The sequence below is a fragment of the Colletes latitarsis genome, chromosome 12 (genome assembly GCF_051014445.1).
Source record: "Colletes latitarsis isolate SP2378_abdomen chromosome 12, iyColLati1, whole genome shotgun sequence".
Classification (NCBI taxonomy): domain Eukaryota; kingdom Metazoa; phylum Arthropoda; class Insecta; order Hymenoptera; family Colletidae; genus Colletes; species Colletes latitarsis.
In genome coordinates this window covers 24,758,464-24,775,004 of record NC_135145.1, presented here as the reverse complement: position 1 = coordinate 24,775,004, position 16,541 = coordinate 24,758,464, and the positions used below count along the sequence as shown (strand labels likewise).

At 33.9% G+C, this 16,541-nt stretch overlaps 3 protein-coding genes across 3 annotated transcripts in view; 2 read left to right on the top strand and 1 right to left on the bottom strand.

Annotated features, from left to right (window-relative positions):
* Positions 1 to 11: 11 nt before the first annotated feature.
* Golgin84 (golgin A5) lies at positions 12 to 3,034 on the bottom strand. Its single transcript, XM_076779847.1, has 8 exons — positions 2,967 to 3,034; positions 2,616 to 2,853; positions 1,972 to 2,390; positions 1,447 to 1,897; positions 1,170 to 1,374; positions 868 to 1,107; positions 545 to 763; positions 12 to 278 (listed from the first exon to the last, which is right to left on the bottom strand). The coding sequence occupies exons 2-8, from the start codon at positions 2,759 to 2,761 to the stop codon at positions 219 to 221; spliced, it is 1,740 nt and encodes a 579-aa protein (XP_076635962.1). The 5' UTR covers positions 2,762 to 2,853; positions 2,967 to 3,034; the 3' UTR covers positions 12 to 218.
* An 11-nt stretch (positions 3,035 to 3,045) lies between these two features.
* Yeti (yeti) lies at positions 3,046 to 5,837 on the top strand. Its single transcript, XM_076779859.1, has 3 exons — positions 3,046 to 3,338; positions 3,738 to 4,115; positions 4,187 to 5,837. The coding sequence occupies exons 2-3, from the start codon at positions 3,767 to 3,769 to the stop codon at positions 4,699 to 4,701; spliced, it is 864 nt and encodes a 287-aa protein (XP_076635974.1). The 5' UTR covers positions 3,046 to 3,338; positions 3,738 to 3,766; the 3' UTR covers positions 4,702 to 5,837.
* Positions 5,838 to 6,040: 203 nt separating this feature from the next.
* P130cas (Serine_rich_CAS and FAT-like_CAS_C domain-containing protein p130CAS) overlaps positions 6,041 to 16,541 on the top strand; it is an 83,785-nt gene continuing 73,284 nt past the window's right edge. The window contains exon 1 of the mRNA XM_076779846.1: positions 6,041 to 6,090. The gene's annotated coding sequence lies outside the window, so the exon portion shown is untranslated. The remainder of the gene's footprint in view (positions 6,091 to 16,541) is intronic.

Genomic DNA, 16,541 nt, shown 5'->3' with positions numbered 1-16,541 from the left:
AGCAATGTATTAACTTATGTATCTAATAACTTTCTAATATTGTATAATACATCTCATAGCAGTTTGAAGCGAGTATTAAAGATTCGTAAACATAATTATCAATCACATAACAATACTCTATGCATACCATCTCAATACTATATTTACATTAATCTTCTATCCATACCTAACGTATGATTTAATAAAATTATGCTCTCTTATATTGCAAATATCAAATATTAATGTGCTTCTGGTGACTGTGATAGAAGAACTACAAAAACCCAAAATTGAAGTAACGCCTGCAAAACATATTATATTATAAATTGTTTGATTTTAGCAGTCAATTTTCTAAGACTTTGTTTATTTATTTCATTTAGTATATAGTTTATATTACAAAATATGAAATTAATTCAGAACAGAAGCTCTTTTTCTATAGCTTAATTCAACAGTGAAAAGATAAAAAATGGGGTGGGGAATGGGAGTCTCAAAATTACGCGTATATCGGCATTCCAAAATCTCACATACTTCAAGAGACAACTAAACTGTTAGAACTGTTAATACTTACCATGTAAAACAATACTAAAATCCTTGCAAGCGGGTATCTTCTTAAAAACACCCCCGTACGGATACTAATTGCATCTAACAGAGAGTATGCTCTTTTTACTCTTCTAGTAACACCAGTATCAAATGGAGTTTCCATTAAAAATGTCGGAACTTGAGCCTTCGCATCGTCTGTATCATTTATGTTATATGAAACGTTACGTCGACTGTTTCTAAATTCATGCTGTGAAAATAAGAATAGAGGTTCATTAAAAATTAATTGACCTAGCTTGGGTTTCACAAGCAAGCTATTATTCCAATTATTATTTCAAAAGTATATTAACTTACTTCAATCTTTTCTAGCTGTAGTCTTAAAGCATTTCTTTCGGTTGTTAAATTTTCCAAAGCTTGCTGCTTTGAAACCAATGTTTGCGTGAGAGTTGCCAATCTCGACTCTATTTCGCTATTTGGTGTTGCTATCGCAGATAATTGCATCCTAAATTTAGCAATCTCAGATTCGTTCTTTTGCAATTGTTTAGTGTAACTATTACGTTGACGAATTAGTTCATCTTTCAACGATCTTATTTCCTAAAACAAAATTAGCATTAACTGATTTTGTTACATACAACTGATTACTATTGTTAGTGTACCTCGGAATGCAATTTTGCATCTTCTTCCGCATCTAATCTTTTTCGCCTTTCTGTCGTAACAATTTCTTGAGTTTGTATATTTGCTTCAGTAGACTTCTGTCTCATTTTTTCTAAATTCACATCAGCATTCATTAATTCTTCGCGCACAATTCTCAATTGCTCGGAAATCTGTTGATTTTCTTCTCTGAGGGTTTCACGTTCTTGCCTATAATTTAATACAATACAAATTGAGAAATAATTAATTAAACATTTATTCTTGGTATCTCACTAGATTTACCTCAATTGATTCAGTTCCATAATTGTTGTATCATCCATTCCTGTAGATTCGTTGCTTCTTAACTCTGTTATTAATTTCTCTTTTTCTTGTAACGTTTTTAGAGCTCTAGCTTTGTGCTGTTCTAAATCAGATCTAGTAGAATTTAATTCTGATCTACTCCTATCTAAAGCAGACTGTAACTCTATTACTTGTTTGGATAATTGCACTTTTTCTGTATACAAAGATTGTAATTTCTCATTTAATACAATGATTTCTTTTTGGTGATCTGTCTCTTGTTTTCCAAGTAATTCGTTCCTTTCCTCCAAATTTCTTTCTATTTCTTTTAAGTACTTTCTCACGTTCTTGTTGTGAGATGAATTTATGAATTTGTTCACGTCCATAATTTCTTGTTTTCCTTCGTATTCGTATAGCTGTTGTGCTGTGTCCAGTGGTCTTTCAGTAATGCTTTGTTCTAAAATAAAATTAAAATCTTCTTAAAGTTTTTTGAATCCATAAAAATAGAGTAAAATCGAAGATTTTATTTACCATTATCTAATGTTATTCCTGATGTTTGACCACTTATTATCTCATGATTTAATGTATGTGTTACTTCATTCTTGTAAAGATTTTCATTTTTTATATTGACACTATCGTGATTCAAATCATCAGGAACTTCTACAGACGTATGCATAAGACTGGGACTTGAACGACCACTGTGAATCGACAATTCAGATACAGAATCTATAGTCATGAGCGACGAAGATGTCGATGGTGACATTGAAATTTCTGCTCTACTTTTCTTTGGGCTTGAGTCAGGTGTATTTAAGAATGTAAAAAGTTCTTCATCTTTAGATGTAATAGAATTTGTTGCCAATGAGGGCAGATTCGGTAGTGAACGAATGTAGGGAAATTGTTTTGGTGATTCAGAAGCAGAAGTCAAAGTTGTTCCTTCATGAGTGTTAAAACTGAAATATGCAACATACATTTATGTGAATTAGCTGGTTACTAGAAGGGCTATAAAAGACAAATATAGATTATCATTTAATTTATTCTGAGAAGATATTAAATACTTTAATTTTTATTTCAAACGATACTTAATAAATCTTTGGTTTAGCATCTTTAATATGTCATAATTAATTTGAATATTAAATAGAAGGAAACATCAAATGTTTAATAATTGGCTTTTTTACCCTGTTTCAGGAGGAATCCATGTAACTTCTGTTAATTGAGGTTGTGCTACTTCATATTTATCTTTATTTAAAACTGCCGCGGTATTTTTATCTATTTTATTTAGTAAATTCTCTGCCTTGTCAGCGAGGCCTGATAACCAGGCCATTTTCACAAGAAATTAAGGCAGACACTTGTTACAGATTTGGTGACGTTTGATAATGACAAAAATCATGTGTCTTCAAATTACAGTAACTTAACCTATAAGAAGAATTAAAATGCGTGACTATTATTTACGAAAGTTATCAACTTTCGTAATCTAATAGCGTTTTTCTAATTGTTATTTTAGCCGTAAGTTTAAACAATGCACATACTTCTTATAAAATGGAAATTGTGCATAAATGATTGCAGTATCACAAGAGTTACATTATAATTCATAATTTCTCCTTTGGTGGCGCTTTATGTGCAATTGAAAATGGCCGATGTTGCACATCGAACGCATTCGCGAATCGTGAATTCGTGAGACGATTCGTATTCTTCGTTCGTTAATTTTGCGCAATTTTTTCTCGAGTAACAGTTTTTTATCTGTTTAAAAAACAACGACGCTTTTCATTCAAAGTGTACGGCAAATAAGTGACAAACGACGAATCTTAGAAGATATTTCCAATAGTCTGACGAAAGTTCCGGAAAGTGGTTCGAAGTGTAACCAAATTTTTGTACGAAAGATCGTGTTTTTTCAGAAATACGTAAGTAAAAATCAAAATAACAGTAATTTATAACTTGTACTTATGAGGCTGTGGTTATTTGTAGATTTGTATACGTCGAAGAGGTTAGGGTGTATATTTGTATACCAACCATGATAAACTTAAAATTTTAATGATGTTTATTATTTATACTTTGTGTATTTTATAAAGTTCCTTTTGTTTAATCAATATAGATATACTGGGTAATTTTGGGGTCCAGACGTTTTCTTTTATTTTGTTGTAAATAACAAGAAGTATTCAAATGTTTTCATAATTGCTTGCTAGTTCAAAGACTTAGTATAATGATTAATAACTTTAATACGATAGAAGTATCTCCAAGTAGTGCCTGAGTTGATTCAAAATTACTTCTATTTGTGGTGTAATATTATTATTTGGTTATAGGAACTTGATCAGTTAGGTTTTAACTGAATATGACCGAGGAACACCAGTTGCCTTCTGATTCTGACGAAGACGATGAAGATTATGTTCCTGATGGTGCAGATAGCGATCCGGTGTCCGAAGTAGAATCTGAAGGTGATGCTGAAAGTGGGCCTGAAGATGAAAATGATGAAAATAAGAGAGAAACCACGAAGAAGAGAGGAAGGAAGAGAAACAGGGTTACAAAGTCTAAATCTAAGAAAAACAAAAGATCTGGACAAAATGATGAAAGCGACGTAAATGAGGTAGAACTGGAAGAGTCTAAAGAGAAAAAGAATCTTACGGAAGAAGAACAAAAGAAAAAAGCTGATTCTCTGTGGGCCGATTTCATGAAAGATACAGGTAAGTTTTAGTTTCCTTGCAATAGTTTATAACTGCTATTTTTCGCATACTTATCTTTTTATTTCTTGAAGCGGTTGTATCTAAACCAAAGCCTCAAAATTCAACAAATAAATCGAAAGAAAAGACATTACCTTTAGAAAAGCCAAAAATAGAAGAGAAAGTAAAAATAACTAAAATATTTGAATTTGCTGGTGAGGAAGTGAAGGTCGAGAAGGAAGTATCGGTAGATTCCGCGGAAGCTAGATTGTCGCTTTCTTCTGCTGAAAATTCAGACAAAACAGAAAATTCTACTTCCTCTACGGGAAAAGGCTCTGGAAAAGGAAGAGGTTTCAAAAGAGCTGGTTTAGGAGGTATTTCTTCTGTTCTCGGTCAAATAGGGAAAAAGGCAAAAATTAGTACATTGGAAAAATCCAAATTGGATTGGGATAGCTATAAGAAGGAAGAAAATTTAGAGGAAGAGATTACTACTCATAATAAGGGCAAGGATGGGTATTTAGAACGTCAAGACTTTCTGCAGAGGGCAGATTTACGGCAGTTTGAAATTGAAAAACAATTACGTAATGCTAACAGACGCAGTACGCGGTGAATTTGTATCTTAACATTTACACGTATCTCTTCCTTAATAGTGAAAGATGATATTAAAAGAAATGCCCTGTTAGACTTGCCAGTTCTTGGCGCTTGCAGCATGTATTTAATTCCTCAAACTCATTAATATTTCATAAATTTTATAAAAATGTGGTTGCCTCGCTTGGCTTGTCGATCGGCTGGATCTATTTAGAAAGCAGTTGAGAGCCAACTCTGTGAGAAGAGACTGATCATTCCAATGTATTGAGAATAATACAGTATGTTACGTAATAGTTTACCATCCGCGAGCTTTGCCTCGTTCCATTATATCGCAGAACTTCGCATCGAAGCAGGATGTTTGAAGCTTGATGCTTCGGAAACAATATATTCTAATAACACAAACTCCAGAAACGTGTCTATTCCGTTTCAGTGAAGAAAGGATGATTGACACGGTATAAATAGTGTACGTATTTAATAAGAGTCTGTTTGAATGGTGAATGAATACATATGAGTATGTGTCTTAGAAACAATCATGAGAATAATTTCATTTACGATCACTGCCTTGGGCGCATCCTGCGAAACATGTTATTGTATATACAAAAAACACGAAACAAAGGCACAGACTGTCCTTACAAATGAAAAGCTATTAGGGGTCTGTTGGATCCCGAAAATTTCTTGCTATTTACTCATCGAAAGTGTAGTGATAAACCAGAAATCTTTAAGTCTTGGCTCAGGTTGTAGTTTCTAGAATGTATGCAAAATATATCTCATAGATATGCATGAAACATTATGCTTGTGGACTATTTAATATCGTGAGAGGTAAACCATAATATTTAACATTGTTTCATGTTCATCTTTATGTATCATATCTCGGCTTCGTAGGATTATATAACTGTGACAAGGTCTACGGATATGTGGCCAAAAGTAAAATCGAATATAATGTTATCATTTGTGTCGTTTATGTTGCGCCCTTCGCTTGGTGATGTACCTTCTTTTTAAAATAATCTCATGCAGTATCGATCTATAATTTACGTTCATATTACTTAATAATTAAGTGTACATGTCGTTAGTTCGCAAATCGAAGGTATCTCCGCGAGTAATTATAACTCATTTTGTAAACAAATACAAACAAAATACTTATTAGAAATACCGATCCATTGTTGATCTTTATTTGCAAAACTTCACTTTCCTTCTGTCCTGAAATATATGAACATTCAGTCCATGTAATATATTATTATAAATTTATTAAGTCAGTTGCATGTATCTTACATCCCCACTCTTGCTGCAGCCCGCTGATTGGCTGTTACAGATCTTCGTCACCATTTTCGACCAGTACTTGTCAGTCAGCTGACTGCGACAGGTGTCGGGATGTAAACACGCTGTGCTTTTCGCGGAAAAATGGTACTTACAGGTGCTTGTCGATATTGTTTCTTCAAAGAAATTTTAGAGCAACATTTTCTGACAGGACACGTTTTGCATTCGTGTAGATTATTATATTTAGGACTAAAATGAGATCGTTTTAAGTACTTTCGTAAGAATGTTTTTTCAGTTGTGATTCTTAAATACCGACTATTCGTATCGGGTAGAATTTTTTAATTTCCGTATTCTTTTACGCAAACTGGATAATCCTCTTCCGATTACGTTTCGAGATGATCTATACGCCAGTCACGAGTAAGTTATTTCCGTTACGTTACAGCAAGAGTATTTATTATTTAAATAATTCTAACTTTGACGTCGACGTGCAAGGGCATTTATTAGGGGAGTTTCGATTTCTCGAATCGCTGGAGTTTCTTCTATTATTTTCCACTTCTTTCTTTTTACTTCGCTTTCTCTAAAATGATGTTTTGATTTAAATATTCTGTCTTACTGAGTTTTTATTGTAAAATGGTGTAAATTGTTAACTAATACAGGGTATCTTTAGATAAGTGCTACGTAAAATACTAAAAGTGTTCAGAATAGTAAACGATCCTGTAATTTTTAGGGCGAGGAACTGAAATTTCCTTTCAATATTCATATCTGAATAAGTAGTATTAGTTTTAGAACAAATGTTTGTTAGGACTATTAGAAATAAGCAGTAAGTCATTGTAAATTATTTGTTTTATTATATTAATAGATAACTTCAAAATTTCATCATGATTGATGATTCATGATGACAAAATAAGACAAAAAGCCAAGAATACCAATTTGTAAAAAAATATAGTTAGTTGCAGGGGTCAATTACAAGTATTTTAGGTCAATAGAGATATCCCTGAAATCCTATGCACTTTTGAGAAAAAAATTCTTTATCGAAAATCTAACCTAAGGCCAGTAATGGTGTATGGTTAAAACATCATAACTTTTGTACGAATTGAACGATTTTAATGTTTCAAAATGCACACGATGCGTATTTTGGTGGAGAATATGTAGAAATTCTATAAATATTCGAGAAGTTGTTCCTTAGCCCCATAGTGTGAGAAAAGGCCCATAAAAATGTTCCAATATTCAAATAGCCATAACTCTTACAATAGTGAATGTATTTCAATGAAACTTTTTTCTGAAATAGAGTTTATGGGTACCTACAAAAAAGTACTAGACAACTTTTTTGTAGGGTGTCAAAGAAAGTTATTAAAAATCAAAAACGAGTTTTTAAGAACAATCGACAAAGTGTAGGTGCTTGAATTTTTCGACGACAACAAAATTTTGCAAATCGTTCTAAAAAAACTACTTTCAAGTGCAGGTGCCAATTTCAATCATTTTTGGTCATTAGACATACCCTCGAAATTCTACGCATTTTCGAGAAAAAAATTAATTACTAAAAATCTAATTTGGCGCCAAAATATTTTGACGAAAAAATTTTGCAAATCGTTCTAAAAAAATTACTTTCAAGTGCAGGTGCCAATTTCAATCATTTTTTGTCATTAGACATACCCTCGAAATCCTACGCATTTTCGAGAAAAAAATTAATTACTAAAAATCTAATTTGGCGCCAAAATATTTCGACGAAAAAATTTTGCAAATCGTTCTAAAAAAATTATTTTCAAGTGCAGGTGCCAATTCCAATCATTTTTGGTCATTAGACATACCCCCGAATTCCCACCCCTTTTCGAGAAATAAATTGGAATAGATTTGACATTTTTGACAAAATTAAAAGTCTTCAAATCTTTTTAAAAAAAATATGACCGTGTGCAGGCGTCTATTCCAATCATTTTTGGTCATTAGACATACCCCCGAAATCCCACCCCTTTTCGAGAAATAAATTGGAATAGGTTTGACATTTTTGACAAAATTAAAAGTCTTCAAATCTTTTTAAAAAAAATATGACCGTGTGCAGGCGTCTATTCCAATCATTTTTTGTCATTAGACATACCCCCGAAATTCCACCCCTTTTCGAGAAATAAATTGGAATAGGTTTGACATTTTTGACAAAATTAAAAGTCTTCAAATCTTTTTAAAAAAAATATGACCGTGTGCAGGCGTCTATTTCAATCATTTTTTGTCATTAGACATACCCCCGAAATTCCACCCCTTTTCGAGAAATAAATTGGAATAGGTTTGACATTTTTGACAAAATTAAAAGTTTTCGAATCGTTTTGAAAAAATATGACCGTGTGCAGGCGTCTATTCCAATCATTTTTGGTCATTAGACATACCCTCGAAATCCTACGCACTTTCGAGAAAAAAATTCATTACTAAAAATCTAATTTGGCGCCAAAATTTATCGACGAAAAAATTTTGCAAATCGTTCTAAAAAAATTACTTTCAGGTGCAAGTGCCAATTTCAATCATTTTTGGTCATTAGACATACCCTCGAAATCCCACCCCTTTTCGAGAAAAAAATTCATTACTAAAAATCTAATTTGGCGCCAAAATTTTTCGATGAAAAAGTTTTGCAAATCGCTCTAAAAAAATTATTTTCATGTGCAGGTACCAATTCCAATTATTTTTGGTCATTAGACAGAACCTCGAAATTCCACCCCTTTTCGAGAAAAAAATTCATTACTAAAAATCTAATTTGGCGCCAAAATTTATCGACGAAAAAATTTTGCAAATCGTTTTAGAAAAATTATTTTCAGGTGCAGGTGCCAATTCCAATCATTTTTGGTCATTAGACATACCCTCGAAATCCTACGCACTTTTGAGAAAAAAATTCCTTATCGAAAATCTAACCTAAGGCCAGAAATTCCGTACGTTTGAGACATCATAACTCTTGAACGAATTGGACGATTTTAATGTTTCAAAATGCAAACGATGCAATGAAATCCGATAAAATTATATTTGAAAATCACCGAAATCGATGAGGTGGCTCATATTCCGAATAATAACTTTTAATTCGTAGGTTATTTATTTAAAGACACCCTTACGACTAAGGTCTAATGTTCGTCTGGCGAGAATGTACAGTCGCTCGCATTGAAAATCGTACAGGTTTTCTTACGAGACAAGCTGTACGATTTTCAATGTGTGACTGTCTATTCTGGTATACCTTATTTTTTGCGCAACAGCATTCGTCGTATTTCGTAAGAATCGCACACTTGGAAGGACACTTGCAACTCTCGGAGTTCCGTGAAGTGGATCGAGTTCCTCTGACGCATACACAGAGTGCTGGCAGAAGCTTCTTTTTTCGATCGCTTTCTCTTCGCGCAGACTTTTTACATCGGGAACGAGATCTCCTTTCTGTTTTTCTTTTCGTTTTCGTTTTTGCCGAACTTCGAGATAAGCGAGGGTCCACGCAATGGCAAATCGTCCTTTTACCGGGCCGCGAGACGTGTTTCAATTTACCCGACTTCACGGAATCCTTGCTCCTCACGCTGCAAATGATAAGATTAACTTATCGCAGAGTTTGTAGAAAAGTTTTTAAGTCTAACGCGTATATAGCAACGCTTATAATTATTTCGACGACGTTTATTACGGAGAGACGTAAGAGACAGAGAGAGATTGGTTTTCGTAAACGTTAAACGAAAATTTTTAATCAGGACTCTTGCGTTGGTTTTATTATGGTGTTTATTTTTGCACTACAGAAAAGTTGTCTAATACTTTTTTGTAGATACCCAGGAACCCTACTACAGAAAAAAGTTTCATTGAAATATATTCACTATTGTAGGAGTTATGGCTGTTTGAAAATTGGACCATTTTTATTGGGTTTTTCTCAGTTTACGGGGTCAAGGAACAACTTTTCAATTATTTTTATAATTGCTACATATTCTACACTAAAATACGCGGCGTTTGGCTTTTTGAACATTAAAATCGTCCAATCCGTTCAGAAGTTATGGTGTTTTAAAGATTTGCATGGTTAGCATTTCTGGCCTGAAATTATATTTTCGGTAAACAATTTTTTTCTCGAAAATGCGTAGGAATTCCAGGGTATGTGTAATGACCAAAGATGATTGCAATCGACTCTTGCATCCGACTGTATTTTTTTTATAACAATTTGAAATGTTTTTTTTCATCGAAAAATTTCACACCTTTTCGAATTTTTTTCTAGGAAATGAGTAGGAATTCGGGGATATGTGTAATGACCAAAGATGATTGCAATCGACTCTTGCATCCGACTGTATTTTTTTTATAACGATTTGAAAGTTTTTTTTTCGTCGAAAAATTTCACACCTTCTCGAATTTTTTTCTAGGAAATGAATAGGATTTCGGGGGTATGTGTAATGACCAAAGATGATTGCAATCGACTCTTGCATCTGTCTATATTTTTTTTATAACGATTTGAAAGTTTTTTTTTCGTCGAAAAATTTCACACCTTCTCGAATTTTTTTCTAGGAAATGAGTAGGAATTCGGGAATATGTGTAATGACCAAAAATGATTGCAATCGACTCTTGCATCCGACTGTATTTTTTTTATAACGATTTGAAAGTTTTTTTTTCGTCGAAAAATTTCACACCTTCTCGAATTTTTTTCTCGAAAATGCGTAAGAATTCGGGGGTACGTGTAATGACCAGAAATGATTGCAATCGACCCTTGCATCCGACTGTATTTTTTTTATAACAATTTGAAATGTTTTTTTTCATCGAAAAATTTCACACCTTTTCGAATTTTTTTCTAGGAAATGAGTAGGATTTCGGGGGTATGTGTAATGACCAAAGATGATTGCAATCGACTCTTGCATCCGACTGTATTTTTTTTAAAACAATTTGAAATGTTTTTTTACGTCGAAAAATTTCACACCTTTTCGAATTTTTTTCTCGAAAATGCGTAGGATTGCGAGGATATGTGTAATGACCAAAAATGATTGCAATCGACTCTTGCATCCGACTGTATTTTTTTTAAAACAATTTGAAATGTTTTTTTACGTCGAAAAATTTCACACCTTTTCGAATTTTTTTCTCGAAAATGCGTAGGATTGCGAGGGTATGTGTAATGACCAAAAATGATTACAATCGGCTGGCCGAACACCCTGTATTTATCTTGAAAGTATTTCTTGAAATTCTAGCGTTTAGTTTGAAATACCTCGTTTTATGTAATCTTTGCTATAGAACTTTTAAAAGGTAAATCCTTAATCTTTACTTTTTCCAACTCATAGCGTCATTCGAATAATTATGAGCGATACTAAACGCACGTGTACGCTGCGTATCGTCGTTTCTGCATGTTTATCGCGTTAGGTAATGCGCTAGGCAATATTTCCGAGTTTACTATCGGTAGCCTGCTGATTCACTGAAATGGCATGGGAATGAGAATCTTAGAGAATGCAAGGTTGAAAAGGATCTGTTGCATCCAGTGACGTTACTTCTGGGGAAGCATGCAACTGGACGCAACAACGATTGTAATTTATTTATCACCCTCTTACCATATCTTTTGAGGCACACTCGTCGACGTTGAAGATTCTACGGTCAGTCTCGAAGCTTGGCACCTTTTGCTGGAAATAACATGAAAATCTTCAAACGTGAAACTTTCGAACGATGCACGCTGCATTATTAATTTCACTTATGCCTGTTTTTAATTTAAGAAACAATATGGTTAGGATCTCTGTTATCTGAATTAATAGGGAGACAATTCCGTTCTTACAATTAATTATTCCATGATTTCAGATAAATAACATAAATGTTATGAAATATTTTAATAATAAAACATTCAGATAACAGAACTTCTATCGTAATCGTATTCATATTGGCAATAGTCGATACTTTCTACAAGTCTTTATGCGACTGTATGTTTTTGATCGCGTGGATCGACACTTTGATTTAGATCTCTTCTTTTCTGGCTTTGTCGATGCCTTCGAAGTGGTGGCCACGTGTTTACGAGACGGTGTTCTTTTTGGCTTTTTACTTTTTAGTGGTTTTGCCTTGCTGTGTACGACGAAACAATAATTACAACATTAAAATATCTACAAAGTAGTTATACTGTTTCTTTCACGAACCTTGTGGAATGTTTGTTTGCTGGGCATACTGGATCTTTACATTTCTTCCTCATTTTCTGTTACTTTGTATCAAATTTTTCTCTGTTCCGATAAATAAACGAATCATATAATTTATAATGAATTTTAGGTAAAAAAAGAGTTGTACAAAATCACTATTTGCTTGCGTTGACTTTTTGTTAACCTCTTGTCGTAACAAAGAACATTTTCTTCATTTTCTAGCTTCACGTACATTTTCTTGCAGTCATTCGTTCGTTTTAATAATTTGCATGCTTCATCGTCGATACTGATTTGTAATCGTAATTGTTCTACAAATTGTTGTTTTCTATTTTTTCTATTTTAAAGTTTAAATTGTGCGTAACCTATTGATTTAATGGTGTGGTATTTTGACAAATAATGCGATCGGGAGATTTTTCGAGCGATTCGAGTACTGTTGGCTCCCACAAAGTTCTCGAATTTTTTTCTCGAAAATGCGTAGGATTTTGGGGGTATGTGTAATGACAAAAAATGATTGCAATCGATCCTTGCATCCGACTATATTTTTTTTAAAACGATTTGAAAGTTTTTTTTACGTCGAAAAATTTCACACCTTCTTGAATTTTTTTCTAGGAAATGAGTAGGATTTCGGGAGCATGTGTAATGACAAAAAATGATTGCAATCGACCCCTGCATGCGACTGTATTTTTTTAATAACGATTTGAAATTTTTTTTTTCATCGAAAAATTTCACACCTTCTCGAATTTTTTTCTAGGAAATGAGTAGGATTTCGGGGGTATGTGTAATGACCAAAAATGTTTGCAATCGACCCTTGCATGCGACTGTATTTTTTTTATAACGATTTGAAATTTTTTCTTTCGTCGAAAAATTTCACACCTTCTCGAATTTTTTTCTTGAAAATGCGTAGGATTTCGGGGGTATGTGTAATGACCAAAAATGATTGCAATCGACCCCTGCATCCGACTGTATTTTTTTTAAAACGATTTGGAAGTTTTTTTTACGTCGAAAAATTTCACACCTTCTCGAATTTTTTTCTCGAAAATGCGTAGGATTTCGGGGATACGTGTAATGACCAAAAATGATTGCAATCGACTCTTGCATGCGACTATATTTTTTTTATAACGATTTGAAAGTTTTTTTTTCGTCGAAAAATTTCACACCTTCTCGAATTTTTTTCTAGGAAATGAGTAGTATTTGGGGGGCATGTGTAATGACCAAAAATGATTACAATTGACTCTTGCATCCGACTGTATTTTTTTTAAAACGATTTGAAAGTTTTTTTTTCATCGGAAAATTTCACACCTTCTTGAATTTTTTTCTTGAAAATGCGTAGGATTTCGGGGGTATGTGTAATGACCAAAAATGATTGCAATCGACCCCTGCATGTGACTGTATTTTTTTTATAACGATTTGAAATATTTTTTTTCGTCGAAAAATTTCACAGCTTCTCGAATTTTTTTCTCGAAAATGAGTAGGATTTCGGGGGTACGTGTAATGACCAAAAATGTTTGCAATCGACCCTTGCATCCGACTGTATTTTTTTTAAAACGATTTGAAATGTTTATTTACGTCGAAAAATTTCACACCTTCTCGAATTTTTTTCTAGGAAATGAGTAGGATTTCATGGGTATGTGTAATGACCAAAAATGATTGCAATCGACTCTTGCATCCGACTATATTTTTTTTCCAAGAATAATCATATACATTTTTCGGTGATGCACATCTGTGGTCGTGAACGCGCCAGAAACATAATCGCGGTCGTCGTAAAGTAAAATTACGATTTATCTTGGAATCGTCCGCGATGGGAACCAAGATGAAAGGCATCGGTGTGGTGGGGATGGAAAGAGGAAGACGCGTGAACTGTAGAAACGGTGCGTGCATCGGGTTTCGTGTTCGATGCGCGTGGAAAACGGCAGCAGGAATATCGACGCCAGACTGGCGGCCATTAGTTGTGGCCTTGCCATCGGCAATTTATTCACGAACCGGAATATCTCTACAGTTCGTTCGTTCGGCAGCCTTCATTCGGTCCGCAGCATCGTGAAGCTCTTGCAGAGAGTGCATTCGTTACTTTTCCAGTTGCCCGGGACGCGACGCGACGATCTGCATTGCGAGATTAGCCTGATGATTGGTCTAACGACTACCAATCATCTCCGCTAGATTCTAAACGATTTCGTGGAATTTCGCGCGATTGAAATCCTCAGTCATTGTCACTATTATTATATTATTATTCATTTATTAACGAGAAATGCCCTTTACTACCAAAAGAAGCGATATCTCAGGTACAACAAGATAAAGATTCTATTATATCTGTATGCAATCATTCTATTAATACAATTTTTAATTATAATAAAATATGATTTGTTGGACATTTTGATGGTCGTACAAGGGGAACGATTTAATAATTGCTGGACATGAAATATGACCTCTGAGTATCTTAAGTAAATTAACATACAAGAGTTAGAATCTAGCTCAATTTTCGCAGACCGCTTCTTTAACCGACTAGCAATTTCTTCCGTTCTATTCTGGCATGCATATGCAAGGGATGACTTGGTTACATATCCGTTGTTAATTTACATAATAGGAGGTGCGAGGTATTTTATAGAGTAGGCAGCGTCTGTCCAGCTGCGCGACAAACGGAGGATAATCGATGCTATATCCGTTCGAGACGCTTCCCTCGGTAAATGTAATTTCGGTGCACCTGAAGGAATCTGCAAGGCAAATCCAGATCTATTTTCATCGTGGTCCCTCCTTCGCGATCGAGAATTCACCCCGGTTTCCAAGATTTTTTCCACGAGGCTACGAATAAAATTCACTGACGTAGGCAGTCATCCATTCGAAAATTATTCACGTACAGGGTGTTTGGCCAATACAGGGAAAAATTTTAATGGGATATCCTAGAGGCCAAAATAAAACGAAAATCAAGAATATCAATTTCTTCACTGAGGCTTCGTTAAAAAGTTATTAACAATTAAATTCAAATATTTCAAATCGTTCTAAAAAAAATATAGTCGGATGCAAGGGTCGATTGCAATCATTTTTGGTCATTACACATACCCTCGAAATCCCACTCATTTCCTAGAAAAAAATTCGAGAAGGTGTGAAATTTTTCGACGAAAAAAAAAATTTCAAATCGTTCTAAAAAAAATACAGTCGCATGCAGGGGTCGATTGCAATCATTTTTGGTCATTACATATACCCCTGAAATCCTACCCATTTTCTAGAAAAAAAATTCAGTATGGGTGGAACTTTAAATGTTAATAACTTTTTAACGAAGCCTCCATTAATAAATTGCTATTCTTGATTTTCGTCTTATTTTGGCTTCTAGAATCCCCCATTAAATTGGTAAATTCAGTCAAAGTTATGGATAGTGTTAAAATCTACGTTCCTTTATTAACATTTTCGGATAAGAATTTATAGAACATAGGCTTTAGTTTTTTGAGTTTTGTGCATTGCTGAAGACACTATGCGTTGATGCAGTTCCAGGAATAAGTGAGGATGATTCCGCAAACAATATCGAGGGAAAAAATGGCGAATATTAGCGAAGGATTACTGCATCCGTTTTACCTGTAGTAACATTATTTACACTCGTACTAGATAATGTTATCTATTTAAGTTACAGAAAGAAATTGTACGATATCGGTATAATAAAAATTCGTTTATCGCAAACAGAACGTTGATTAGAATTCTAACAATCAAACGTAGGGATTGGAATAACTTTTTCGCCATTCCTATCACCTATGTGTGACGCGACAAGCCAGATATTTAATAAGTTGATTAATTAACGCTGATACGTTAAGATAATTGTGTTGACACAAGTTCCATTCCAGGTATAGTTAAAGCGCTCTGTATCGCGTAAGCGAGATATCATTACACTTGTGATAATTGTACTTGCTTAGAATTCCAAACATGGTATATTCTGGGACGCGTTATTTATTTTCAAATATTACTCAAATTACTTGAATGCACATAATTTGGTCATCTAGCTCAATACCTACAGTCAGTCATATTGAAAATCGTGCAGGTTGTATCGTAAAAAGTACTGATAAGGAATTTGGTGGAGAATAAATTAGTAATCTATAGCTTAATCCTTAGTCATTTCTCATACGAATTTATTCTTTATTGATGATACACTCTCTTACTGAGTTTTAGATAAATGCTACGTAAAATACTAAAAGTGTTCAGAATAGTAAACGATCGTGTAATTTCCGAATAAGTAGTGTTAGTTTTAGAAGAAATGTTTGTTAGGACTATTCGAAACAAGAAGTCATTGTAAATTATTTGTTTTATGTATATTCTGTAAAGAAGATTGAAAATTTCCACCATAATGGTTTGCTACGTGGAACTATATTAGCACGACAGTCCCGTTAGGTTCAATAAACTGCAGCATTTTGACCCGGTGAAAATCATAATACTAGAAGCGTCTGTTATCGAGGTCGTTCATCCGAAAAGAAATTTTTTGCCCTACGAATGGCATAACGTGGACGCGGTGGGTTCATTCACAGCGTCAGCGTAAAAAGAAGACGTCCACTCG

Coding starts and splice junctions, on each gene's coding strand:
- Golgin84 (XM_076779847.1), bottom strand. CDS start 2,761: ATGGCCTGGTTATCAGGCCTCGCTGACAAGGCAGAGAATTTACTAAAT. Junction 2,391..2,615: donor TGGATTCCTCCTGAAACAGG/GTAAAAAAGCCA, acceptor TGCATATTTCAG/TTTTAACACTCATGAAGGAA. Junction 279..544: donor TTTTAGTATTGTTTTACATG/GTAAGTATTAAC, acceptor TATGTTTTGCAG/GCGTTACTTCAATTTTGGGT.
- Yeti (XM_076779859.1), top strand. CDS start 3,767: ATGACCGAGGAACACCAGTTGCCTTCTGATTCTGACGAAGACGATGAA. Junction 4,116..4,186: donor CGATTTCATGAAAGATACAG/GTAAGTTTTAGT, acceptor TATTTCTTGAAG/CGGTTGTATCTAAACCAAAG.